The 26405-nt window shown below is 51.6% G+C and overlaps 2 protein-coding genes across 3 annotated transcripts; both read right to left on the bottom strand.

Annotated features, from left to right (window-relative positions):
• Nucleotides 1-10489: 10489 nt before the first annotated feature.
• LOC134154435 (platelet glycoprotein Ib alpha chain-like) lies at nt 10490-13233 on the bottom strand. The gene is made up of 2 exons (XM_062601125.1): nt 13165-13233; nt 10490-12933 (listed from the first exon to the last, which is right to left on the bottom strand). The coding sequence occupies exon 2, from the start codon at nt 12928-12930 to the stop codon at nt 10825-10827; it is 2106 nt and encodes a 701-aa protein (XP_062457109.1). The 5' UTR covers nt 12931-12933; nt 13165-13233; the 3' UTR covers nt 10490-10824.
• Nucleotides 13234-17076: 3843 nt separating this feature from the next.
• On the bottom strand, nt 17077-26359 carry LOC134154436 (butyrophilin subfamily 1 member A1-like). Of its 2 annotated transcripts, XM_062601126.1 has the most exons (11): nt 26089-26359; nt 24515-24616; nt 23498-23845; nt 22633-22914; nt 21490-21594; nt 21074-21094; nt 20764-20784; nt 19959-19979; nt 19581-19601; nt 18832-18864; nt 17077-17995 (listed from the first exon to the last, which is right to left on the bottom strand). In XM_062601126.1, the coding sequence occupies exons 2-11, from the start codon at nt 24594-24596 to the stop codon at nt 17478-17480; spliced, it is 1452 nt and encodes a 483-aa protein (XP_062457110.1). In that variant the 5' UTR covers nt 24597-24616; nt 26089-26359; the 3' UTR covers nt 17077-17477. The 2 variants fall into 2 exon arrangements, with proteins under 2 accessions (XP_062457110.1, XP_062457112.1); XM_062601128.1 differs by lacking the exon at nt 18832-18864.
• Nucleotides 26360-26405: the final 46 nt, after the last annotated feature.

Raw genomic sequence — 26405 nt, 5'->3', positions numbered from 1 at the left:
CCAGAGGTGTCCAGGGCCAAAAGAAGAGGCAGCTGCACCAACTGCAGCAAGCACAATTCCCATCTGAGAGATGACAAAACTTCCCAGCCATTATTAGTGTGGCCAAGTGCTGGAATGAGCACCCTGTGTTGGGCAATCGCTCCTTGGAGATAAGTCTATCCTTAGGTGACCCTGCTTGAGCAGGGGGGGTAGGACTAGATGACCTCCAGAGGTCCCTTCCAACCTCAACCATTCTGTGATTCTATGATTCTGTGGTTCTTGAGATTGCAAGAAGGCCCAGAGATACCTGAGCTAGTTACCACTTCTCTGAAAGGAGGTTTGACCAAAGATCTCCAGAAATGCCTGCCCACCTAAGCTACCCTGCGAGCCTGTGCTATATCAGACTGCTTTTCTATGCTGCTCTGTCTGCTGAATTTGCCATTCTCTGCACACTAGGATTTCTGTCACCATTCACCTGAGGATCTCCAAGGATCACAGGGGAACAAAAGCTTCAGAAACTTTCCTTCAGAGCAAGAGGCGTGATGGGCTGTGCTGCAAGCTGAATGACTTCAGCGGATCCCTTGCATCTCTCTTGCTCTCTCTGTTCGCACTGTGCACACAGAGGTGCAACTCCAACCTCAGGGCTCCTATCTGGCACCTGCATCCTCGTGCAGTCCCTCTTCCTGCTGCATAACACAGCCACAAGGGAAAACTCTGCACAGAGCCTACAGTGCTCTCCTGAGGAATGACAGCCATTGCATGGGAGCTGGATTAATTGGGAGGGCCTTGATGCCTGTGGGGAGAAGGAGAGCTGTGAGTGAGAGCCTGTGTGGGTTGGATCCCTGACCCTGCTGAGGCCAAGCTGGGGTACAATGACTATCTCCAGTGCCTCTGCAAGAGGTGGAGCTACACCCCTTGGGCTTGCTGAGGTTCACACCATCCCCAGGAAACTCTCAGCTCAGCAAGAATTCCAGCCTGTCTAAGTGTATTTGGCTTGCAACGGTTGGAGTAATGGTGCCAAAAACCCCGAGATGCCAGAGCAGGGGATCTGGAGCTGGCTTGGAAGAAGGGACACAAGTTTCCCTGAAAGTCTTTTGATGAGGAGGTAGGAGAGGGAGAGGTTGCTGGCATCTGGCAGTGAAGATCTGGAGCAAATGCAGGGCTCTGCAACATCCCAGAATGTTTCTTCCACCATGCTGTCTGCTGCAGTGAGCAGCTGGGATGATGCTTTTGCAGGTGTGCAGATCAGGAGCCAGGCCTAGAGATTCCTCTTTACACCAGTCTGGCTGCAGCCTGGCAGAGAGCTCTGCACCCCCTTTGCAAGAGCAGCTGCTCTGTCAGTTGGGAATCAGACTGCACCAGGAGCTGTGCACGCACTACCTGCACCATGCTCCAAGAAGGAGCCTCACTGTCTGCACCTAAGCACTCCTCACAGCGGGCAGCTGGATCTTGCCCTTGGGAGAGTTCTGCCATGATGATGCTTATGAATGTCTCAGCAGGAGGCACTTGCCATTCAGCAGGCTACCGGTCTCTTCTCTGGGATGCTGAGAAGTCACTTAGCAGAGTCATTGCCATGTGCTGTTGTATGCAATGGTTGTGCCTTGGCCCACTGGGCAAAAGTGTCTTTGGAAGCTGGTAGCAACTGGCTCCACAGCTCACTGCTTGTTTCCTCAAAAAACTCCTCCAAATCAACCCCAGCTGGGACCTGCAGCAGCCTTGGCATTGTGGTGCCACTTGCCCATGGTTTGTCCAGCTCTTTGTATGCTGCCCCACCTTGGTTCTCCCCTCTAGGCCCCCTCTTGGCTCCCAGGGAGGAGCAGGATTGCCCCAAAAGCTCTGGGTTAACTGGGGGATGAGTTATCCTCCTTGGAGGGCCTTGCAACAGCCGTGGTTTTCCCAGTACTTGTCTGGAAGACCAAGGCCTGACCGCACGTGTGGAGCAGACATGTTCTTCAGTTGCCCTGGTCAAGGCACAAATACCCCTGCTGGAGAGTTGAAGGGAAGCTGAAGCAAGATGAGAGCGCTTTTGTTCTTCCCCTTCCAGACCAAGAGATAGAATCAAGAAGATATGAAGAAGATGGAACCAAGAGATAGAAAGAGAGAGAAAGCCCTGCAGGACAGCTTCTCCTGGAGCTCTGGGGGAGCCTTCTTTATAATGCAGTCAGAGGCTCCCAGACCTTCCACCCTTGCCAGAATATCTCAGACAGTGTCCTCCGACACCGGGGTGACCGTTCCATTGTCAATGGTAAGGTCGTCCACAAGACCTTGCTGTCTCAGTGCCTTTAGAAGCACACCTTCTTTAGGAGCAGTGTTTCTGAAGCATGGAAAGCTTTCCTTGCCAGGCATTGAGCATGCTGAGGCTTGTGCCCTCCCTCTTGAGACCTCTGTGTACTCGTTGGCAAGTGGGTGTAAGATGCCTATAAGATGCCTCAAAAATGCTGTCATGATGCTCTCAATTTCCTTGTTCCTTCCCACCACCCTGTCCCTCTACAAGGGAAGCAAACAAGAAAAGCCAAGTGAGCCTCATCCTTCCCTTCTTCTGTTCCATACATCCCCCCCTAGTACATGTCCTCCACCCATGAAACCAGCCTCCTTTTCTGTGCTCTCCCACGTAGGCATCTGCTGCCCTGCTGCTAAGAGCTGATAGGGAGAGGGCACAGGAGGCTCTCTCAGAGGCCCCTGGCAGCCTGCCAGACTTAGGTGTGTTCTCAAAGGGCCAAGTGAGGGTTTCTGCATGGGAACACTGGAGGGGCTGCCTGCTGCTTAGCATGGGGCAGGCAAAGAGGTGAATGGAGCTGTTAGGGCCATGCCAAGGGCATGCAGCTGTGTTTCAGAGGCTAGCACCTGGGCCCTGATACTTGGTGCAGGGTGGTGGGAGCAGGGGCAGAGGAGGGCATGGTTGACTATATGCTCTGGGGGAGTGTTCTTTGGGGGAAAGGGCCTGCGAAGAGGCAGGAGGCTTAGGGGAAGCTGAGAAGTGAGAAGAGATCCTTGGAGAAGCCAAGGAAGAAGCAGCTCTGGGAATGTGGTGCTTGCGGAAGGGGCAAATGATTTTGAAGTGAGCCATAAATCTGAAGTGTGAACTCCCTGAGCAGAGCAGGCAGATGGGGTGTAAGGGGTCAGGGAAGGTCCTGGCCTCTGCAGGCACCTCCTGACTGCTTAGCAGCAGGTTGGAGGAGGCTTGAGGAAGCCTCTGTCACTGTCTCCATTGAACTCTTCCCTTTTTGTCTCTTGTTGCCAGAGGCCCATGATCCCCATGGACTAGGGAGCCAAGGCAGCCAGTCGCGGTGGGACGAAGGCTCAGGCTGCTTGAGCTGCATTGCTGTGAGCATCTCGCCGTGGCCCAGCTGTGGGCAGACAGAAGGGCAAGATGCAGGCAGCTGTCTTGGCACATGTGGCCCCTGAAGGACAGGAGAGCCTGGCTCTCTTTCAAAGGCACCAGCACGGCTGGCCACAGGCAGGCTGAGCTCAACCTTGAGCTGCCCTCTGCTTCTCAGCACTGAGTTCACCAAGGCCATGTGGGCCCTGAAGCTTCCACATGGCCTGAGGGCCAGGATTCAAGACCCTGCTGCTGCCAGGGAATGTCTTGGTCCTATATGGGTGAAGTCCCAGGGAAAAATGGGCAGGGGCTAGGTCGCCGGAAAGCAGCTCTGCAGAAAAAGTTCTCAAGGTGCTGGGCATAGGTGGAGCTGGAGTCAGCAGAGTGCCCAGCTGAAAAGACAGCCCTACACTCCACCTGTGCTAGCAGATGGCAGCCAACACACAGAGGGAAAGCATTGGCTTGGCACAGGAGACAAGAGGTCTCGGAAGACAGTCCAGTTTGAGCTACCAGTAACAGAGAGATGTGGATGCATTGGTGAAAGCCCAATGAAGGCTCTCAAGCTAGCACTGCCTGGACATCTCTTCTTCTGGAGATTTGCCTGACACCAAGGAACACAGGCAGAAAAGCTTCCAGGAGCTTTATTTGAAGCAGGAAATGGCTGTCACTGCCTAGGGTTTGTGTGAGCTGTGGCAGCATTTCCCTAGCAGCCAGCACAGAGTCTGTCACTCTTCCTCTTTGCTCTGCACCAGCCCACCCCTCAGGGTGCCTGTGTGGCACTTGCAACTGCCTGTCAGTCCTCTGGCTGCCCTGAGACCCAGCAGCAGCAGCAAGCTCTGCACAGAGCCCCAAGTGCTGGGCTGAGCAGCGAGGGCCATGGCCTGGGAACTGCGGTGTCTGGGAAGGTAGCAATGGCTGTGGGGGGACGGAGAGCTGTAGGTGAGGGGCTGCATGGGCACAGGGCACGTACCTGCCTGTTGTCTGCCACCAAGGGCTTTCCCAAGAGGTTGTGTTTTGGGCACAGCCAGCTCAGGAGTGCTTCCTGCAGCCGACCTCTGTGTAATTTGCTATGCCGTGACAGGCCCCACACTCCCAGAACGACTCTCAATGTGGGCACATACCTGGCTGAGGCTCCGGTGTGTGCCTGAAGGAAGAGGAGGACTTCTCCTCCCCTTTGAGCTCAGAGGCAACCTCCATGGGCAGAGGAAGAACATACAGCCATGTGCCATCAGGTGGCAATGCTCAGGATCCTGGTGGCCCAGGATGTTTGCGGGTCAAGGATTTGTGGCGGAGGGCTGCTGCCAACGGCTGCGAGTCCTCAAGGAAGGGAGCTTCCTGTGCCGTGGGTCTGCCTAGCTGCCAGAGTTGGCAGAGGTGGCAAGCCAGGCACATGTGATGTCTCTGCTCTTGCGCAAGTCCTCCCGGACAGCGTCTCCCTGTGTTGCAACGGAGCCTTTCTTAGAAGGCCAGCAGAGGATGCAGAGCTTGCAATGCCATGGGAACATCCCTGGCAGTGTCCTCCACCATCTGCAATCAAAGCCCATCAGAAACGCCAAGTTATTCCCATCCTTTTCCCCCTGCCTTCCATCCTTCCTGTAGGGAATCTTCCTGGGACTCCTGATGTCCTCGAAGATGGCAAAACTCTCCCACACAGGCAGCTGCCCTGCTCCCAAAGGTTGCCTGGGCAGAGGTTTGTCAGCATGGGAAAGAGATGCCAACAGCAGCTGCCTTGCACACCCCCAGGCATGTCCTTTCACGCTGCCATGCCAAGCATGCGGTAAGCCTGTTGGCAGGCAGAGACCTCCTGCTCTTTGCCAGCACTTCCCACCTGCTCCTCGGCAGCTCCAGGGAGCCAGGCAGAGGCTTTCAAAGCCGCTGTCATGGCTCAGTTCTGCACCTTTGCAAGGACATGTGTAGAAGCCCGTGAGCCCTGTGCGTCGGGCAGCCGAGACAGCTTGTGCCTTTGGTGGGAGCAAGACGGGCTCCAGCTGTGCTGCACTGCTGCGGGCAGCTGCTGCTGGCCCACTTGTGGGTGGAAGGACACACAGGGCAGAAGCAGTCGTGTTGGTATGAGAGGCTGCTGAAGAGCAGGCAAGCTGAGGGCTGTGTGCAAGGCAAGCTCTGGCTGCACGGCGCCCGGCTGAGCTGGGCCCAGAGCTGCCCTCTGCCCCTCAGCGCAGAGCTCACGGGCTCCGTGGGGGCCTTGGAGCATGCAGGTCGGCGTGCTTTGTGCCAGGTAAACTCCCCAGGGCCGGCAAGAAATTTCCACCTTGCCGCAACAGCTCCTGCCTGCCTCTTTCACCCCAGCTCCCTTGCCAAACCAGCCTGGTGCTCTCCGGGCAGCTCCCATGCCTGCTGCCTGCCCCTGCCTCCAGCCCCATGGCTCACCTCGCCCCTGCGCTCTGGCGTGCCTGGCAGTGCGTGTGCAGCCTGGCAGCAGGCGTTTGCTGTCGCTCCTTGCCCCTCTGCAGGGCCCTCTCCTGGGGACCTGCTACTCTGGCCCCAAGGGCAGCTGCTGCCTCCTCCAGGAGGAGCAGCTCTCCTCCGAGTGGGGACCCCAGGGGCTCTGCTCCCAGCAGGGACACAGTCCCCATGCAGACCGCCCGATCACCATGGCCTTGTAGGCACCATGCCACCACCATCACAAAGCCCTGCTGCTCACTGTGGCAACAGCCCTCACCAAGGCCTGGGCAGTGCTGGGGGTACCACCATCACCAAGCCTTGGCAGTGTCCATGGGCACACCCATCCCTATGGCCTTGCCTCCAAGCCTCTGCTTCCAGCTTCCATGTGTGCTTACCAACTGGACCCGATTGCTTCTCTCCAGCTCTGCACTCCGTGCCCCTTGCACAGGCTGCCCTGCTTCAGGTGGCCCAAAGCACACAGCCACTACAAGGCCACCCCTGCTGCTCTGCTCGCTAATCCTCACCCAGGTGCTCTCAGCTCCTCATCGTCCATCCCGAGGCAGAGCTGCATGCATTCCCACTGCTCTCTCTCTCTCTGGGTTTTCTTATCCCCACATCTCCCAGCATCTAGTCCTTGCCATCCCAGGCCATCACTTGCTCGCTCTTGCCTGAGTCACCCTCTCCAGCAAGCTCCTCCTGGTTTCAGGCTCTCCTCTCCACCTTGCCAAGCAGCTTGACCGTCAGCTCAGCACATGGCAACAGCCTCCTGCTAAAGAAAGCCTGACACCCTTGCCCCGTGCTGGCCTTCAGCACTTCCTCCAGCTCCCAGAAACCCAGGCCTGCCATGCAAGCAGTTGCTCCTCTCTCCTCTCCTCCTCTTCCTAGTCATGGGGCTCTTTCTCAGCCAGCAATCCCTCATGACAAAAGTGCAAGCACTGGCATGGGCTGAGAGCAGCACTGCAGGCCGTGGACCATGCACAGCTGCAGCAGGCTTTTAGAGCCACCTCAGCTCCATGTGTCAACAGCCCCCAGCCTGGCACCCTGACCAGAGAAGACGGTGGGGCCATGCCAAGGGCATGCAGCTGTGTTTCAAAGGCCAGTGCCTGGGCCCTGATACTTGGTGCAGGGTGGTGGGAAAAGGGACAGAGGAGGGCATGGTTGACTATGAGCTCTGGGGGAGTGTTCTTTGGGGAAAAGGACCTTGAAGAGGCAGGAGGCTTAGGGAAGCTGAGAAGTGAGAAGAGATCCTTGGAGAAGCCAAGGAAGAAGCAGCTCTGGGAATGTGGTGCTCTTTCTTTAAGGGCAGCTGCTGCTGGCCCCAGAGCCTGGGCAAGAGCCTCTGTATTGCTGAGCTGCAGCCCAGAGATGCAGGAGCTGCAGGACTCTGGTGCTGGCAGTGGGAGCTACAGGTGCTGCCATCCCCGTGGATCTGTGCTGCCTCCTTTCCTGCTGAGGCATGGAAACCAAAGGTGGGCTCAGAGGGTTGCAGGCACCTCCTGGTGCTTCTCAGCCCCAAATGCTGGGCTGAGCAGCGAGGGCCATCACCTGGGAGCTGCAGTGTCCAGGAAGGTAGCGATGGCTGTGGGGGAAGAAGAGCTGTGAGTGAGGGGCTGTCTGGGCACAGTGCACAGGACAAGAACCTGCCTGTTGCCTGCCACCAAAGGCTTTCCCACATGTTTTTTTTCTTGGGCACAGGCAACTTGGGAGTGTTTCCTGCGGCTGGCCTCTGGGCAACATGCTGTGCCAGGACAGGTCCCCACGCTCTCAGAAGGACTCTCAATGTGGGCACATACCTGGCTATGGTTCTGATGTGCCTGAAGGAAGAGGAGGACTTCCCCTCCTCTTTGGGCTCAGAGGCAACCTCCATGGGCAGAGGAAGAATACACAGCCACATGCCATCAGCTGACGATGCTCAGGATGCTGATAGCCCAGGATGTTTATGGGGCAAGGATTTGTGGTGGAGGGCTGATGCCAATGGCTTTGAGTCATTCAGAGTGATTCAAAGAGGTCTGGACATGCTGGAGAGTTGGATGGGAAGTAAATTATGAAGTTCAACAGAGGCAAGTATAGGGGTGACCATGAGCCAGCAATGTGCTCTTGTGGCGACAAAGGCCAATGGAATCCTGGGGTGCATTAGGAAGAGTGTTGCCATCAGGTTGAGGGAGGTAGGTGATCCTGCTGCTCTACAAAGACATGATGAGGCCTCATCTGGAATCCTGCGTACAGTTCTGGACTCCCCCATACAAGAGAGACATGGAGCTACTGGAGAACGTCAAAGCGTAAGGCTATAGAGATGATCAGAGGACTACAGTATCTGCCCTCTGAGGAACAGCGGTGAGAGCTGGGCCTGTTCAGCCTAGAGAAGACTGAGGGGGGATCTTATCAATGTGTATGAGTATCTGAAAGGAAGGTCTCAAGGGGATGGGGACAAACTCTTTTCAGTTGTCCCATGTGACAGGACAAGAGGCAACAGGCCCAAACTGAACCACAGGAAGTTCCGCCTGAATATGAGGAGGAATTTCTTTCCTGGGAGAGTGACAGAGTACTGGAAGAGGTTGCCCAGAGAGGCTGTGGAGTCTCCTTCTCTGCAGAGATTCAAAACCCTCCTGGACACAATCCCTGTATAGCATGCTCTAGGTGACCCTGCTTGAGCAGAGAGGTTGGACTAGATGATCTCCAGAGGTCTCTTCCAACCTTACCCATTCTGTGATTCTGTGATCCCAGCTGCTCTCTGCTTCCATTCACACTCTGGCTTCACTTCATGGTCATCTATGGTAGCCTGATGTCACCAAAACTTTTGCTGAGATTCATTCTTCTGTTCAGATCTGCCCAAGACAGGTGTCATTTACCAACACGCTGGGAAACATGAAAAGCAGAGAAACCTCCATTTCTACTGTATTCCTAAAGTGTCTTTGTCCTGCTTTGTCACTGCTTCAAGATGAGAGAAAGAACCAGCAAGCACCTCACTGCAACCTCAAGGGGACTAGGATGCAGCCTGCATTTAATGGCCTCCTGCTTGCTTCCCCTCTACATACGCACCCAGGACAGAGGGCATCCTTGTACAAGCAGGTCAGCAATCACAGCAGAAATTCATGGGACTTTCCAGAGCCCTGAAAAGCCCCCAGAGATCCCAGACACAAGGCAGGAATCCCAGGAGAGAGACAGCACCCTTTGCTGGGTCTTGTCATGGGGACATGCTGCAGCAGAAGAGACCTGATCTTCAAAGGCAGCAGAAAATGCTTTCACCAACCCCATGCCCTCCTGCATCTCTCAGGCCTGGCACACACAGGGAGCAGGACAAGGAGTCCCCAGACTTTAGCACCTGGAAGATGCCCAATGATGCAATCACCTGGCCTCTGTAAGAAACCCTGACTCCAACAGCAAAATGCCCACAGCTAACCAGGCTCCAGGTAGGACTCCACAGCCCTGCCCAGACAGAGAACAGCCACTTGCCAGCAACATGCTTGTCTATCTCAGCTAGAGCCCACAAGCCCTCATGCCTCCACCCCCTCAAAAGCAGCTGCCAAACCCAAGCAGACCCCTGACACCACCCAAAAGCTCCCACTTCAAGTCTGACCTGCCCCCAACAGAGCCGCAGGAGCTCAGCTGGCAGAAGAGACCTTCATCTAGCACCAGGGTACCAAGAGACCCCAGAATGGCCTCAGTGCTCCAGCATCTTGGTACATCTCCAGCACAGCCCCTGCGATGCCCCATAGATTCCCATTCATTGCATCCAGGACAGATGGATGACTAACCCCCCTTAGGGTTTGACAGTCTCCAGAGCAGCATTTCTCCTCCTGAGCCTTGCTGCAGCAGCACAACTCCCCCTCCTAGACAAGCTCCTTTCCAGGAGGCCAAGAGAGGCTTTTGGTACTAGGTTTCATCACAGCCCGCTTGCAATCACAGTCAGGTGCAGCCCAGCAGAAGGGGGCTAAGGCACATGCAAGGGGGAATCAGGGACCAGCAAAGAGCCCTGGACACCCTTAAAGTGGCCCTGGAGACCTCCAGAACACCAAAGGACAAGGAGGAAAGCCTAGGGGGCTTCAAAGGAACCTTAGAGGCACAGAGGTGGGAGCAGAGACCCAGGAAGAAATAACTCCCTTTCGCACCCTTGCAGAACTCAAAATGTTCCTGAGAACTGCTCCAAGGCTCTTTGGAGATCTCTTGGGCTATTGCAGTCACTTCTAGAGTTGTTGCCAGGTGTCTGGGTCCTCTTTGGGCTCCCTGCAGCTGTTACCTCCAGAATTGGGGAGACAGTGTGGTGTGGGCGTGGAATGGCACCAACACACAGGCAAGTGCTTGCTTACAAATGCAGCGCTTGCATGTTCACACATCAGCGCAGGGAGGGCTCACTCTGCCTGGCCGCACACAGGCACAGACACTCCAGTGTGAACCAGTTAAGGGACGTGACCGATGGCCTGCTGTACAGCTTTCCGATGATGGGTCGGGGGCTCTGACCCCTTCTAGTTTCTGCAGTTATGAGGGTAGTGGGGCATGGAGTCAGATGTTTGTCCCATGTGATCCAATTGCACAGGGAAACCTTGTACATTTGGGCAAAAGGCAAAGGGCTTGTGCTTCATACGTACAATTCTGCAGCTCTTCTTCCTGCATGGGTCAGGTAGGCTGGTATTTGTGGGCTTTTCCTCCCTAGTTCTCACTCTTTCCAAGTCCTGTGGACAATCTTGTCATTTACTGTACCCTGCGAAGACTGTGAGAAGTCTGGGCAAAAAAAAATCAGCACCCATCTGAAATGTATTCAAAGAGATTATTTATTTTGTGATTAGCAAACAAAACTGCCTGGTAGTGGTTTGAAAGGATAGTGCATCTTCACGTGCTTTAGTGCATCTTTATGTGCGCTAGGACATTATGCATAAAGCAAGGTCCCCATTCCTAAGCTTGTCCAGAAACCAGGCCAGTGTCAGCCCCAAAATATCACTGACTGGTCTGGGAGGAAATCTTCCCCCCATACGCAAGTAATTCTATCTAGCGAGCAGAGGAGGCATGAGAGAAGTGCTATGGGAAGGAGGTAGCTTCCCTCTAGGGAGCAACCACACCATCCCCTTGCGAAAGAGAACGTGACAAAGCATCACCCCCCATCCCTTCCTCTGAACCAACAGAAACATTCACAAGGTGTTGTCAGCATATTTCACTCTGACCGTGCCAATGGCCTTGAGACCCCTGTCAAGGCTGTAGGCAGAAGGGGTCCTCGGCAAGCCGAGCTTTGGGAGCATCAGCTTCTGCGAGAAAGGCTTGACAGGAGCATTCAGAGGGTGGGGCTGGATCCACAGCTCCTTTGTGGTGCAGAAGGATGACTTTGCAGGAGGACTGTGGTGCAGCACCAGGTCTTTAATGGTGCAGTAAGTGTAGGATGTTGCAAGGTCAGGGCACAGCTGCACTTCCTTGATGGTACAGAAAGTGTGTTGCTGTGAGGGGCCGATGAGGCTGCGGAGGTGCATCACAGGACCTTCTGCTGACTGTGTCCTCCCCAGCAGTGGGGGCTGCATCGTTTTCACATGCAGGGAGGACTTGTGCCAAGAGGGCCACCCCACCAGGCACAACCACACCAGGCAGCCCACCAGAGCCAACACAGAAAGGAGCAGCAAAGCCAGGGAGGCCAGGTAGAGCACCCAGTGCAGCAGGCAGCAATGGTTCAGCACCCATCGGCCCCACTGTGGGCCCTCACCGACTGCCCGTGAGTGCAGCACAGGCACAGCTGGTGCCAGCATGGAGCAGGGACAAAGTGGGACCGGGACAGACTGTGGGAGGTGGGTGGTGCCCAGAAGGTGAGTGGAAAGCACCGACATGCTGCTGGAGATCACCGGCATGGTCAGTGGAGAAGATGAAGATTTGATGGGGGCAGAGGTGTCCGACGTGGGAGAGGAAGGTGCCATAGTAGAAGTGATGAAAACCATGCCGACAGAAACCGAGAAAGGGGTATGGGTGCTGGCAGCACCAGTGGTGAGAGTGGCTGGAGCAGAGGAGCTGGTGGCAGCAGGTCCGGTGGTTGTCGGGATGGCCAACGAGGGGGTCGAGAGGAGGGTGGTGGAGCTCCCAGGCATAGTAGGGGAGGTGGCAGGGCTGGCAGGCTGAATGGTGGCATGGGTGAGGGTAGTCAGAGCTGCTGGAGTGGCTGGCTCAGGGGCAGCGGTGCTGGGAGCTTGGGGGATTGCAACCCAAGTGCTTGGGATGAGTGTGGAGCTCCCAGAGCTGCTGAGGGGAGGCTGGGTGGTAGCTAAGGTGGGCGTGCTGTGTTCTTCAGGAGTGGTAGAATGTGGGGGGGAGGAGGCCATCTTGGCAGTTGCCTCCGCAGTTACCTCCTCATTGCCATAGTAATCCTCTTCTTCCTCATCAGCATCCCCCATATTGCCACAGTCAGGCTTGAACCGCATGACTGGCTGTTGCAAGTGCTCCGGAGGGCTGTGGCACAGCACCTTCTCTGGGGCCACCTCCACCTTTGTCTTGTCCAGTCCACGTTCGGGATGGTAAACACTCACCTCATTCAGCCGGATCCAGCCTCGTAGGTACAGCAGACTGCAGTTGCAGTGCCAGGGGTTCTCAGTGAGGAAAACGTACGGAAAGTAGTGGTCCTCAGGGAAGAAGCCTGTGGGCAGAGTCTGGAGACGGTTGCCCGAGAGCCACAGGGTGTGGAGATTCTTCAGGTCCTGCAGCAGCTCCTTGGGCAGCTCCTCAAGGACATTGTCAGAGAGGTCCAAGTCCTTGAGGTCTCCCAATCCTGCAAAGGCCTGCGGCGGGAGAGTCCGCAGCTGGTTGCCTCGCAGGTCCAGGTCCTGCAGCTTTGGCACGGCACGGAAAGCCCCTGAGGCCAGCATGTCCAGGCAGTTGTGAGCCAAGGCCAGGCGGGTGAGAGAGGGCAGACCTTCCAGGGTGGGCAAGGCCCTCAGGGAATTGCGAGACAGGATCAGTTCTTTCAGGGAAGGCAGCAGGGACCCTGTGTGCAGAGCCACCAGCCCATTTTCTGACAAGTCGAGGTCCTGCAGCACGGTGAGAGGCACGAAGGCGGCAGTGGAGACGGACTCCAGGCGGTTGGCATTGAGCAGCAGGATGCCTGTGTCCTTGGGCAGGGCCGAGGGCACTGTGCTGAGACCCTGCCCCGTGCAGTTGACCTCAAGGAGGTCCTTGATGCTGTTCATCTCTGAGGAGCAGGACTCAGCCCTGGCTAGGGGAAGCAGGGCCAGGAGAACAAGACGGACAAGAGCAGGGAGCTTCATGAGCTGGGAAGGAGAGACAAGACTCTTTTGCCCAGAGCAGCACAAGGGATGGCGCACCACCAAGGCTGAAGCACCACCAAGGATAAAGCACCCCGGGTGCCACCATGCTCCTGCCCATGCTGCCAGCAGGCATGACCACATCCCCCACGACCCCAACACCTCCACCAGCTTCACCCAAAGGAGAAGGATGTCCTCAACCATCTCCCCTCTCCCAGCACACATGCCCCTCATCACCTTGCCTTCACCGGTGGCTCAGCCAGGAGGCACCGTCCCAGCTCTTTCACTCTGCTGCTTCTTCACTGGAGGACGCAGCACAGCTCTGGGGGCAGCTGGCCCCCCATATCAGCAGGCGCAGCCACTGGGGCTGGGAGTTGCGGTTTCCTGGGAGGCCAAAGTGCCCTCCACATACCGGTTCCACAATTCATTACTGCAACACGGTGGAGTAGTGGGGCCTCCCACCGGGAGCAGCCCTTACATCATCCCTCCTCCCCATGAGATTTTTTTTTTTTTTTTTTTTTTTTTTTTTGTAATTCAAACCTAACCGGAGGAGAAGGAGTGAAAATTACCTAAAATATTCCATTCAGCTCCAAGTAATGCTTCTGTGCAGTCTTCAGCCTAGGTCACCCTTTCATTTACTTTTTCCTAACGGAAGTGAACTTCTCAGTTTGCTTCTGAACAAGATTTCCTGAAGTTTATTTAATTCTCCATCCATTGGAGGAAAAGTTTTGATGCATATTGTTGCCCTCCCCCTAACTTTTTTCAGCTAAAACCATTTCCTGAGTTTTGAGCTACATCTGTTGTGAGTTGTTGATATCTATGCCATTTATGAGTTCCCAGAAATTCCGTTTTTGACAGACTGTGTGTTCAGAGGAGCTAAATTTCAGGGCTTTTGCTCAGGCTGTGAGAAGTACAGGCAACAATAGAGGCCAAAGTCTTGGGGTTATTTTTTTTAAAAAAAAGTATTTATTTCCCTATAATTCATTTATATAGAAATATCTGTAGATTTCTTTTTTCTATATAATTCATTCTTATGTTTCATTTTTATACGTAAATATATATACATACTTATACAGCATTTTCATAGATGATCTTTTATATATATACATATATATATATATATATGTGTGTGTGTGTGAATATGCATATATATAAATGCATTATTTGCAGAGCTGAAGGAATCTTGACCAGTTTCTGGCAGGGCATCATGTCCTCCTGCTGTCTCAAGCAGCGCTGGCATATTTTGCTTTCCTCTTTTGGACAGCCTGGTGTCAACATCCACCTGCTGAAAGCTAGTCTGAAGAATGAGTCTCGTTTATTCGAGTGATATATGTGTGACTCTGTCATCTACAGGAGGGAGCGTAGTCGTACCAGTGTCAGTGCTTGCTCTGTGAATTAACCATTATTAATTAGAGAATAATTACTGATAGCAACAGTCACATGCAGAGCATTTTCCAATATCCCATTTTTCCTTAGGAATTGAGTGGCCACATCCTCAGGCTTTTCCTATTTTACCCTGGTATCAGATTACTCTTAGATTAGGTCAAAGATTGAAGGCTGGTTGTCTTCCACCTTGCTATCTCGACCTCTTGCCTTTCCTTGCAGGAATCAGTAAAACTACTTCCTCAAGTGGCTCTGTTTTTCTTACTTTCCCCTCTAAATGCATTGCAGTGTATTTGTGGATCCCCAAGACCTTCCTCATAAATGCTTGTGCCACGTCTTCCCAAACACCCCGCAGGGTGGCAACCCAAGAACTCAATAACTTCTGCCCAGGCAACCAGCTGCAGAGCTGGTGTAGACCATCAGCTGTGTAGGCAAAGGTTTGTCCTTCTCCTGCTGGCTTTGGGTGCTAGATTGTCTGTTTTCCATATGATCCCCCCCAACTCCTTCAGCCTTACACAGGATGGGGCAAACACACCGTCATCTCTCCTGGCAGCCAGAGCAAGGCCTGTGCAGCTCCAAGGAGCAGTGTGAGACCTCTTCCAAGGGACAGCCTCTGGGCAACCTTGCCAAGACCATGGGTCAGCCTGCAGCCAAGCATGTCTCTGCCTGCAGAGATCACATGTGAGAGGCCACTCTCACTGAAAACCTCTCCTTCAGGTTTTATTTCCACACAAGCGCCAAAGGTGCTGTGTGGGCCTTAGGAGGTGCATGGGGGATGGTGTGGGAGAAGTGAGGACAAGGTGCTGAGTAAACCAAGTAGGGAAGAGATGGGTTGACCTCAGCCAAGGGATGGCCCTGCCTGGATGGGGAAGTTGCATCCCTCTTTCTTGACTTAGGGAGGCCTGGAGTTCTCCATTCCCGTGTCCCATCCTGACACTCAGCATCTCACCAACAGTGGACAGGACTCCAGGAAAGAAGAAGGGCAACCGTGAGGTGACAGTGCCCAAGGAGCACAGGAATATGCAGCTGCGTCACTCTTGGCTTGAGGAGCCCAGAAGCTCTTCTGCAGCCCTGAGAGTAGGCACCACATCTTCCCCTTCCCACTAGCCTCTTTTAGGGACACAATCCTGGCAGTGGGGGGCCAAGTTCACACTGCCTGTCCCCATGTCCGTAGGCCTGTGTATCCGTATTACGTGATACTTGATGGGAATGGTCCGTGTTGCAACTTTTGTATCTGTACCACCTGCTACTTGGTGAGAATAGTCTAGTGTTGTAAATTTTAAGTGCCTAGAACAATATCGCTGTGTTGAGCAGGATACAAATAAGTAACTCACAAGGTCTTGAAATTTGTGAGAAAGAACAGCGGTTGGTCACATATAGATTCTGTGGTTTCCAGCCACAGAATCACCATGAGAAGCAGTCAACATGAAGGTCAGAAGCTGAAGAGTAGTGAAATAGCGACCCCCAAAGTCAAATGTGGCCCCCGAAATAAGTCTGCACACGTGAGCAGTATCATAGCCCGGTTATGCAACCGGGGCGGAGTTGGGCTAGACTCCCTGCACTTGTTGGCCCCAGGTGCCGGGACTCCCGCCTACCGCAAGTAATCATAAATGCCGGAGTTTTCCGAAAGAGGGAGAGGCTGCTACACAACAGAGGACCACGTTGCCTCCTCGGGGATGCCCGAAAAGATTATGCCTGCCGACTCTCTCTCTCTCACTATACAGACAATGGTGACAAGCGTTGAGGTGGTCCTTCTCGAGATTACCATCGGTTAGTCTGTTTGTAAGTATCTACTAATAAACTGCTTGCTACAGAAGAGTGTTTGTGTGTGTGTGTGTGAGTCTGTGCTGGCTTGCCAAACCGGATGTTTGGCCCTGGGAATCTAACTAGAACAGCCTGTGACACTGTTCTGTGGGGCTTTGGAGCCCTCAGTCACCAGTTTCTTCATAAGCGCCTGAGCGACCTCAGGCCTCGCACCTGATTTGGCGTCTGCTATATCATGTGCTTGGTAAGGAATAAATCCAAGATGTGACCCTCAAACTGTGTGGGAGCAGTACTCTCAAGTGCAGGTCAGACTTGGAGAGAAAGGCAAAAGGCCTGAAGGCACCTCTGAGCTATTTTCCTTGGTCTACTCCCGATGTATGAAAACGTGTCTCACAGGAAGCAGATATCTATATGCTCCCATTGGAGGTGGCAGCTTCCACTACAGCCAAGTCATCTGGAATTGCCAGAAAACAAGCCTCAAGTTTAGATGCCCTGCTTCATCCTCCTTAGCTCAGATGGTTAGAGCACGGTGCAAGTAATGCCAAGGTTGTAGGTTCGATCCCTGTATGGGCCACTTGCTTGAGGATTGGACTAGATGATCTCCAGAGGTGCCTTCCAAACTTACCAATTCTATGATTGTATAATTCTTCAGCTTTATTTCAGCCCATGTGGGACCCTGAGCCTGCTGCAGGCTTCTCAGTGGGGTAGTCAAATGTGTCTTTTCCTCCCTCAGGCTGAGGGACCAAAGGTGGGCTCCTTCTCCAGACCATTAAACATCTACAGCACAAGAGTGAACTAGCCATCAGGGCTCGGGCTGTAGCCAGGGTCTGGGACAAGCACATCCATGGGCACATCCCACCTCTGTGCCTTAGCTGTCTCGTTGGGGACAACAGGAACCGTGTTCCCCAAAATGCCTACAACTGTCCACTGGCTGTAAAGGGAGTGAAGACAACTGCCCTAGGTGCAGGCATTGTTAGTGTTAGACACAAAGACAGACAAATCTCACTGTTGTAACTTTATTAAGTGCATTTACAAACTTCTCCCTGTTTAAGACATGCCATTCTTTTTAAGGTATTGCTGTTCACACAGTAAAGCGTGAGGGTGAAAGGCAACAGTCACAACTAGGGAAATTTTGACCAAGCATTGGGGAGTAATTCTCCATTTCCCCCACCTTGAAAGAAGTACAGCCCCCAGACAGAGGTCCAGCAAGGTGCTGGGATGTCCACCCTTGGAGATTCTGAAAATTCACCACCACCTAACCTGGCCCTGTAGTTAGTCCTATTCTGAACAGGAGGTGGCAGCAGAGACCGCCACAAGTTCCTTCCAATCTAAATCCTTCTGTGAGTCTATGAGGTACTAAGGTCTGATGAAAAAATAGGTCTTCTTTTCCTCCCTTCCCATTGTCAGGGCCACATTTTGAGCCATGTCCCGGGACCCAGCCAGACCCACGGGTGGACTCTTATCCCATTGAATGAAACCAGTGGAAATGTGAAGATTGGAGTCTCCTCATCAACACTGAAAAATGCCACCCGTCCCTCTTCATAATCCAGGGATACCCGGATCCGTTTGAGACCCTGGATCTCGGAAAATACAGTGCGTTCAGGGAAGGTGAGAGCTTGGAATTGACCTGCCCACTGCCCCACTGCCCAGATGCCCTCCTCTGGTTTAAACTCAATCTCACCCTTCCTTCTGACGTCTTCTCTAGAAACCCCCACTGTCCATCCTCCTGCATCCACTACCTCCACCTCCCAGTAGTATCTCCCTGAAGTGAAGCCTTCGCAGCCCAGCACACAGCGCCAGGGCATAAACCTCTGAGGGATGTCAGGGACATCCTGTGGCTTGTCGACTCGTTTCACACTTTTGCGGTCGTCAGACAGGACAAGGTCGCAATGGGCCGTGTCTGGATCCAGAGTTACCTTCACTGTGAGAGAGAGGGAGTCAATGAGTCAGGGGCAGAGCTCAGCCCTGGGATGGAGCATCACGGGGGCTGCAAAAGAAAGAATAAAAAGGCAGCAATAGCTGGCTAGCATGAGAAGCTGCACAAGGCCACAGAATTTGTGGAAGGATCTGAACATGAAGCAGAGAGATGATGCCAAGCAGAAAGAGCAGAAGATCATCAGCAGATCTGCAGCCTCAGGAAGTCCCCACATCTCTAAAGTGTAGCCAGCATTCCTCATTGAGGACCAGGAATCTGCAGACTTCCCTGAAACAGGAGCGTGCACCTGTCCAATGAGGGTTACACTTTCTCCTGCAAACTGGGGATCGGTGAAAGCCTCTCTGGTCCCACTAGGGTCACCTTGGGAGGGGAACCAGCACAAAGGGTTTAAAGCAAGCAGGACAGTTCAGCGTCCCAAACCCAAGAGTTTAAAATGGAGAAAAGAGGAAAAACCAATACTGATAGGCCTACAGACACAGAGCATGAAAGAGGTGAGGAAGCTGGAGAAAATGAGAGGAGAACATGGAAAGGGAGGATAAATAGCCTCAAGTGGAGGTGCGGTCAGAAAAAGGGGCCATGCACGGCCCCTGCAGCTCTGTTCTGCTCTGGCTGCAAGGCTGGGAATGGGGAATGGGGAAAGGCCTGTTGGATGCTCAGGGGCTGCAGACGCCTTTTCTGGGCTGTGCCTGCTCTAGAAACTACCTTCAGTGGCGGAGAGAAAACCGCTCATCTCCCATGCAGGAGACATGCTCTGTTTTCTGCTCTCCGGGGTATTTGGGAAATAGATTCAAAAAAGGCTGGAAAGACTGAACTTTCATTACCTTCTTCTATAGGCATCACATATCTTCTCCATACTTGAAAAAGAAAAGCAAAGAAGAAAAGAAAAATCTCAGATGAGAAGTTATCTGAACACGCTCATGGTATGAGGTTAGCTGTGGGTAATGACAACACCAGCAAGGAGCTTCAAAACTTGAATGTCTAAAGCTGTGGGACAGCTCCATCTATTCTGTATGAATTTGATAGCGCTGCCTGGATTCACACACGTGTTTGGGCCCTGCACGTACTGCCTTTGAGAAGAAGTGAGGTTTTGCTAGCATGGCAGGATTACAGGGGATAGCTTAAGAACACCAGGAAAAATACAGTTCCTAACATGAATTCAAGATTTTGCCTCTCACTTCAGGAATTCAGTGATGCCCCTCATCTTTTCCCGGAAAAAATTTGTGTCTTTCATTGAGCCTCTCAGGCATGAAAGCCTCTACCTATTTTATATCCTTACATTGCATCAGATTTTCTGTACTAAAAACTGAGGTACTATTTAACAAAAGCTTTTTTTTTCTATTTCTTTTTTCTTTTTTTTTCCTTCTCTTTCTCTTTTCCTTTTCTTCCTCCCCCCCTTTTTTGCCTCAGTACTATGGATTTAGTAGATGACCCTCCAGGCCTAATTGAAACAAATGGCAACTCAGCCCCTATGGGAGAAAACAGAAGCAAAACCAGCCCCTAAACGCAATAACCAGACAGAAGAATCACCCCACTGAGAAGTGTCCCACGTAGGAAGGAGAACGACACTCACCCAGTTCTGTGGCTTGTTTCTCTGAAAAGCAACAAAAACAAAAAAGATCAGCACGGATGCGATGCAGACTGGGATGTGCCCCATCGGGAAAGGCAAAGCCCTTGGGGGTGCGGGAAGCGCTCTGATTTCCCAACATTTCCAGCACCCTGCTGCCGCCAAGACAGCAGCAGACACAGCCCGAGCAGCATTTTGGACGCGCTTTCATTTTCTGCTGCTCAGATTTGCTCTTTTCCTCCCCTTGTCAAGTCCAAAACACTTTTCAGTTCACTTAACACTTTCAAAGCAAAACACCGCAAAAAAGAAAATGGAACAAAAAGAACCAGAGCCCCATATAGACTCAGTAAAAAATCCTTTGCAAAAAAACGAAGAATTACTCACGGATTTCTGCGTCGTTGGCCCCTAAAAAGCAACCAGAAATGCATACAAGTCAATATTTTGTTAATTCACACAGGTATTTCCTGGGGATCCCAGTTAAAGGACAGTAAGAGTGAGGGCTGTTTTGGCAGAGGGGGCAAATTCACTGACTTATTGCAAGGCTGCTCCAAATTGCTGCATACAGACATCAGCTATGTTAAACCGCATTTATTTTCCCTGCTGGAAGCAATTCAGAAAGAGCTCAGTTTTGAACAACTAACAGGTTATTTCTTGGGAACTGCAGGATGGAAACAATAAAAAAAATCAGTAACTCAATGTGCTTTTTTTTCCCCCAACTAACTCAGTAACTCAAGGGTTTGGGTTTTTTCATTCATTTAATGAGAATGCAAACCAACTTTCAATAACATTTCCTAATTTTATATATATATATATATATATATATATATATATATATATATATATAATATTTATATTATATTCTTATTATATTTTCTTATTTTGGATTGCATTCAAAACGCACAACAGTTTTCCATGAACTACTCCTCAAAAGCATTAGCTTTCCAAGACTGTTTCAGTACTGAAATTAATATGAGAGTGCTAAAAAAAAAAAAAAGCATTGCCAGCCACTTGGGGGGAAAAAAACTAATGATTTGGGGGCTGGATTTGCATATTATTAGATTTTTGGCCTGGGAAGGGAGCAAAGCATTTGCATGAAAGGAGCATTCAGCCCAAAAGGGAGGATGAATAAAAACGAATGATGGTTTTCCCGAAGAATTAAACCCTGGAGGAGAAGGAGAGAGAGACTTACGCAGTTCCTCCACCTGCGTCGCTGAAAAGTAAAACAAAAAAGAGCACGTTACCACCAAAACCAATCACTTTTGCACGGGCACTCGCGGGGAGCATCACTGAGGGACCTTGCCAAAGCAAAGCTCGTCCTTCAGCAAGTCGCCTCATGGTTTTCCCATCCCACAACAATTCTCCCCAATATCACAGTGTAATTTCATATTTCCAAACAGCCATTGGCCTCCCCACTGTCCTCCCCCCAAAAATTGTGCGCCGTGGACCCTTTGTTTTTGCAGGAATGCTCCAATTTTTGCAAGCTGGGAGATAAAACTTACCGATTTTTCCCTCGAGTTTTCCTAAGGCAGAAAAAAGGAAATGTAAATTGGTTTTGTTTCTCTGATTTTTTTTTAATAATATCCCCTTCCAAAGAATGCTAAATTACTAAATTAAAGCACTTGCAGCATGGAAAAGCCTCTGGAAGTGCTGTGGTGGCTACAGGACACATGGACTTCATGCCGTTTTGGTAAAAAATAAGGGATTGCCTTTATTCCTCTGTATTATTTATGTGTTGTAGGGCAGCATGGAAAAATAGTATTTCCTGACGGAAAGGAGAAAATTGTATTTTTATGCTCCAAGATGTGGGTGCCAACACAAGGCTCCAGTGTCCTCCCAAACCCACCAATCCCTTAAAAATGAAGGCTTTAAATATTATAAATCTTTCCAGCCAACCTTTCCCCTGGGGCCACATTACCTTTAATTTTAAATAGATAAACGGTGATAACAAAGAGCACGACCAGAGTGACCACGACCAGGCTCAGGGCAATCTTCCATGGCTGGGCATTTTGGAAAAAGGGATCTGTAAAAACCAAGCAGGGATGGGGTTATTTCTGTATCGGATGAGCCCGCCCCGAACTGCAGCGAATCCCACCACGGGCAGAAAATATCATTGCACTGTGTGACCTGAAGAGGCCAAGAAGCAACCTGCAAAATAGCAATTTCATGCAAAGATGAGGCTGATAGTTTGGCCGCAGAAGTTGCCAGAGCTTTTGCAAAGGGAAACCAGATTTCTGACAGAATTATTCCTCATGAAATCATGTTTTCTTCTCCTTTTCTTGTTTGAGAGGGTAACTTATTTTGTGTTAGGCAACATAGGAATAAAAAAGAAGTCCAAATTCTTGATAAATTCTTTGGTTTAGCAGCAAAATTGCAGCGTGGAGTGATGTCACCTGGAGAGCAGCACGGGCTCTCGGGGGAAACCAACTTCCCAAAGCTGTTCATCATAACAGTAAAAAAAAAGGAGCCGGATGGAGCTGAAAACCCATGCGGTATTGCAATGCGACTCGAAATCCCATTATTCCTGTTCACCATTCAGTCACCATTCCCGTATTTCCCTCCCTTGCAAAAAATAACTATCCTCTGTTTTTTTTTTTTTTTTTGTTTGTTTTTTCTTTTTTAAAATGGCATGGTCACTCACGCCAAAGTGGCCGATCGGGATTTTGCAGTGGGGAAGACAGAGGGCACGGGTTGGTTTGTCATTGTTATTCATTTGTAGTGTTATAAATGTTTGCATTTAATGTGGGTATCAATCAACAATGCCTTAGGAAGTCTTTTTTCCCCTTAAAACCATAAGCAGAGATAGCTCTCATGAATATTGATGCCAATACCAAAAATGTGTTAGAATGTCTTTTTTTTAAACCACTAAACCCAAACTTGAAGATATGACATGTGAATTTTGACAGCGATCTCGTGCAAGCACGGCCACAAAGTCTCATTTATTTGCTTGTGTGGCACCAATTTGCATCGCACAGGGTGCAAACACTTAATTTATTTGTTTTCTCAGCAGAGCTTCCAGCACGTGGCTCCGTTGGGAACGGTGCTCTTGCTGGCTGCTTACCTGCCATGGAAAAAGCTGAGTCCTTCTCATGGTGGTGCAGGGCGTCGCGGATCGAACAGGACAGCTGCTGGTTTGCAGCCTGGCTGAGGACCACGGTGCTCTCGGCCTTGAAGAGGCCCCTCGTGTCCCGGGTGACGTTTTTGGAGGCAGATGGCAGCGGTCGGCCCTGGTGGTCCTTCCACAGCACCTGGGGCTGGGGGTACCAGCCATCACCCCTGCATGCCACCCGGACGCCCCCAGCTTCGTAGCCAACCAGTGAGATGAGCGGTGCTGAGCCGGCAGCTGGAGGAAAGCAGAGTAACCTTGGTTATTCCCTGTGGGAATCAAACCCTTGCTTTGGCAGAGAAAGAGGTCTAGACCCCAATATTGAAGAAGTTCCTGTTTTTCAGGGTTCCATGGGCATCACAAGTGCTGGCCGCAATCAGAGGCAGAAGCACACAGGAGTTTCTTGCTGCCTTTTTTGTGTGATCCAAAGCAATCTGCTCGGGAGATCATCAGCTCGGCAAGAAAACCTTCAAGCCTGGCCACTAGCACATACCCACATGGACCAAGACCTTCTTCCTTCATTACCCCATTGCAATTTCTTTGTCATGTGCCCATTCAAACTGTGAAAATAGCGCTAAGACTTTTGAAGTAGGTGGGACATCTCAGCAGTTCCTTAGCACTGCTCTATGGATCATTTTTGATCTCCAAGAGACCTTGGTTATTTTCTTTTTTTCTAAGGATGAAAACAAAGGGATTTGGCAAAGCCCTGCTCCCAAAGGGAACCCTGGAATTGCTTATGATGGGTGACAGGTCTAGGAACAAGCACACTGGAGATACTGAGACGCAACCAGCAGCAGAAACAGGGATGCCTGCTACAGACCTGTCACCTTCAGCTCCAGGACAGCTTCCTCATAGTCTGAATCAGCACGAATGAAGCAGGTGTATTTCCCTTCGTCAGACAGGCGGACACTGAAGATCTTCAGGGCCACGCTGCCGTTGTCGAGACCATCCCGCTGCAGCTCAGTCCGCCCTTGGTACTGTGACATCTGATCACCATGCTGGTCCGTTCCTGCCTTGTAGCGGTGCACGTAGGGCGAGAAGTGTCCCCGAAACCAGGTCACCTCCATGGCCCGGGCGCTCTGCTCTGGTGTGAGGTGGCAGGGCAGCACCACATCCTGTCCCACGGCAGCCGCCACAGAGTGTGCTGGTGCAATCACCCTGAATGGAGCTGGACAAAATGACCCAAAACCAATGGGAGAATCCCACATGGACTGGCTTGTTGATGTTCTTCAGAAAAGCAACGGATCTACCCACGCCTACATTTTGCCCTGCCTCTGCTCCGACACTACGATCACACTGAATGCAATAAGAAGTTGAGGGACACTCTTGCTTTTGGGACCATCCTGTCCTATAGCAGAAAGTCTTCACATCTCCAGCAGGATCTAACACCTCTTTAAGTGAGGGGCAAGCACTGCTCAGGTATTAAGAGGATGGGGAAGGGAAGAGAAAGAAGAAGGCAGTGATGGGAAGGGAGTGAGCTGGGTTTGAGTGGTCAGCTGGAAAAAACAACTTGGACACAAATAAAACTCAAACACCCCCAGCTATCCACATCTATTACTAGAAAAAATACACAGCTCTGGGCATCATTGGAAATTCTTTTATAAAACATGTAAAAATAAACTGGGCAGCTCATCTATATTATCACCCCGCGAGGCCACCGAGGCTGTGCAAATGCCACACTAGCATGGCAAGGAGAACAAAAATGAGGATCTGGAGGGATGCTACTATTTTTTATGCCTCTACTCTGCGCTTAGCAGTCCTTTGAGAGCAGCTGAGAGGAAACGCTTGTGGCTAGAAGCAGTTTGCTGTGGACCAGCGGGACCATGGGGATCCCTACCTGATTGCAGCTGATGGACATGCAGAGAAAAAATGCAGATCAACCCAGGCAGAGAGTAGCTGGCCAGGAACGAAAGGACCATCCTCCTTGCGGGCGGGCAACCTGGAGCCAGGAAAGCAGGTAGACAAGAAGAGGGAGAACAGAGTGCTTATGAAAAAAGGACATTCGAAAGACAGAACATCATGGGGCATAATTTATGCTAGAAGGGGATAAAGGCTGCTTTTAGTTCTTTTTTTTATAATGTCCAGCAAACAGTCATTTGATAGCTAAAGTTGCAATCAGTTTTCTGCCATTGGCCTGACTTTGCTTGACACATGTTACTTAACATGCAAAGGAGCCCGAGGGGCATAAAAAGTTGTAGAAATTCGTGGCTGATCCACCTGAGGGCTGTGCTGCCATTCAGAGAGAGCTGGACAGGCTGGAGAGTTGGGTGGAGAGGAACCTCATGAGGTTCAACAAGGGCAAGTGCAGAGTGCTGCACCTAGGGAGAAATAGCCCTGTGCACCAAGACAAGCTGCAGGCTGACCTTCTGGAGAGCAGCTCTGCAGAGAAGGACCTTGGAGTGTTGGTGGATGACAAGCTGACCCTGAGCCAGCAATGTGCCCTTGTGGCCAAAAAGGCCAATGGTCTCCTGGGCTGCACTGGGAAGATTGTTGCCAGCAGGTCGAGGGAGGTGATCCTGCCTCTCTACTCAGCCCTAGGGAGGCCTCATCTCGAGTACTGTGTCCAGTTCTGAGCTGGAAAAAGTCCAGCATAGGGCTACAAAGATGATCAGAGGGCTGGAGCATCTGCCCTGTGAGGAACAGCTGCGAGAGCTGGGCCTGTTTAGCCTGGGGAAGAGAAGACTGAGGGGCAATCTTATCAATGTGTATAAGTAACTGAAGGGAGAGTGTCAAGGGGAAGAGGACAAACTCTTTTCAGTTGTCCCATGTGACAGAACAAGAGGCAATGGGCAGAAATTGAAGCACAGGAAGTTCCGCCTGAACGTGAGGGGAAATTTCTTCCCTGTGAGAGTGACAGAGCACTGGAAGAGGTTGCCCAGATAGGTTATGGAGTCTCCTTCTCTGGAGATATTCAAGGCCCTCCTGGATGCAACCTTGTCTAACATGCTCTAGGTGACCCTGCTGAGCAGGGGGGTTGGGCTAGATGATCTCCAAAGGTCCCTTCCAACCTTACTGATCCTATGATTCTATGAAATTTCCCATGGGGAAGCAAAAGTTGAGCTCCAACATCTCCTCGAGTTCAACTAAAATGCAAGAGAAGAAAAAGTGCTGATTTTAATAGGGACGCCTTATTTGTCTTATTCAGCCCTCAGAGCTAGGAAGGTGCTGGGAGAAAAATCAGGTTGAGAGGGTTGGAGCAGTGAAAATTATCTGCTCCCATGGCTTGGTCAGGAGGAAAACGCAGACCTGGAGTAACCAAAATGCTAATGCAAGCCACTGCCAACTGGGGGTATCATGCTGCTGTGAATCCCCCCTGAACTGGATTTGTTAGCAAGCAGCAGGACCGCTTTCAGCAGAGATTACAGGAAGTGATTTGAATTTGCAGCTTTTGGAGGAAAAGAAGTCGCTTACCTGGCCGACCCTCCTGAGATTCTTCCTAGGCGGGTGCTCAAGCTCCTCGGGCTCTGGCCAAGGTGTTGTGCTGCAAGAGACACCTCACCGTGTCTACCCCAGCAGCTAACAGGCTCGCCTGCTGCTCCCCAACTCCAGCCTAGTGTTTCCTTCCGCCGAAAGCAAATAAAACCGTATGTCATCTCCCAGACTGCTAGTGCTTCCTTCGGCGGCACTTCGACATTGAAAGTGAAAGGAACTCAACCTCACCGTGGTTTTGTCACTGCTTTTACCCCGGAAATGATTTCTTCAAGCAAACTATGCAGCACTGACATCGA

Source organism: Rhea pennata, unplaced genomic scaffold, assembly GCF_028389875.1.
Source record: "Rhea pennata isolate bPtePen1 unplaced genomic scaffold, bPtePen1.pri scaffold_31, whole genome shotgun sequence".
NCBI classification, from domain to species: domain Eukaryota; kingdom Metazoa; phylum Chordata; class Aves; order Rheiformes; family Rheidae; genus Rhea; species Rhea pennata.
Note: the sequence above shows the minus strand (reverse complement) of the source record. Positions and strands in the feature narration are given on the sequence as shown.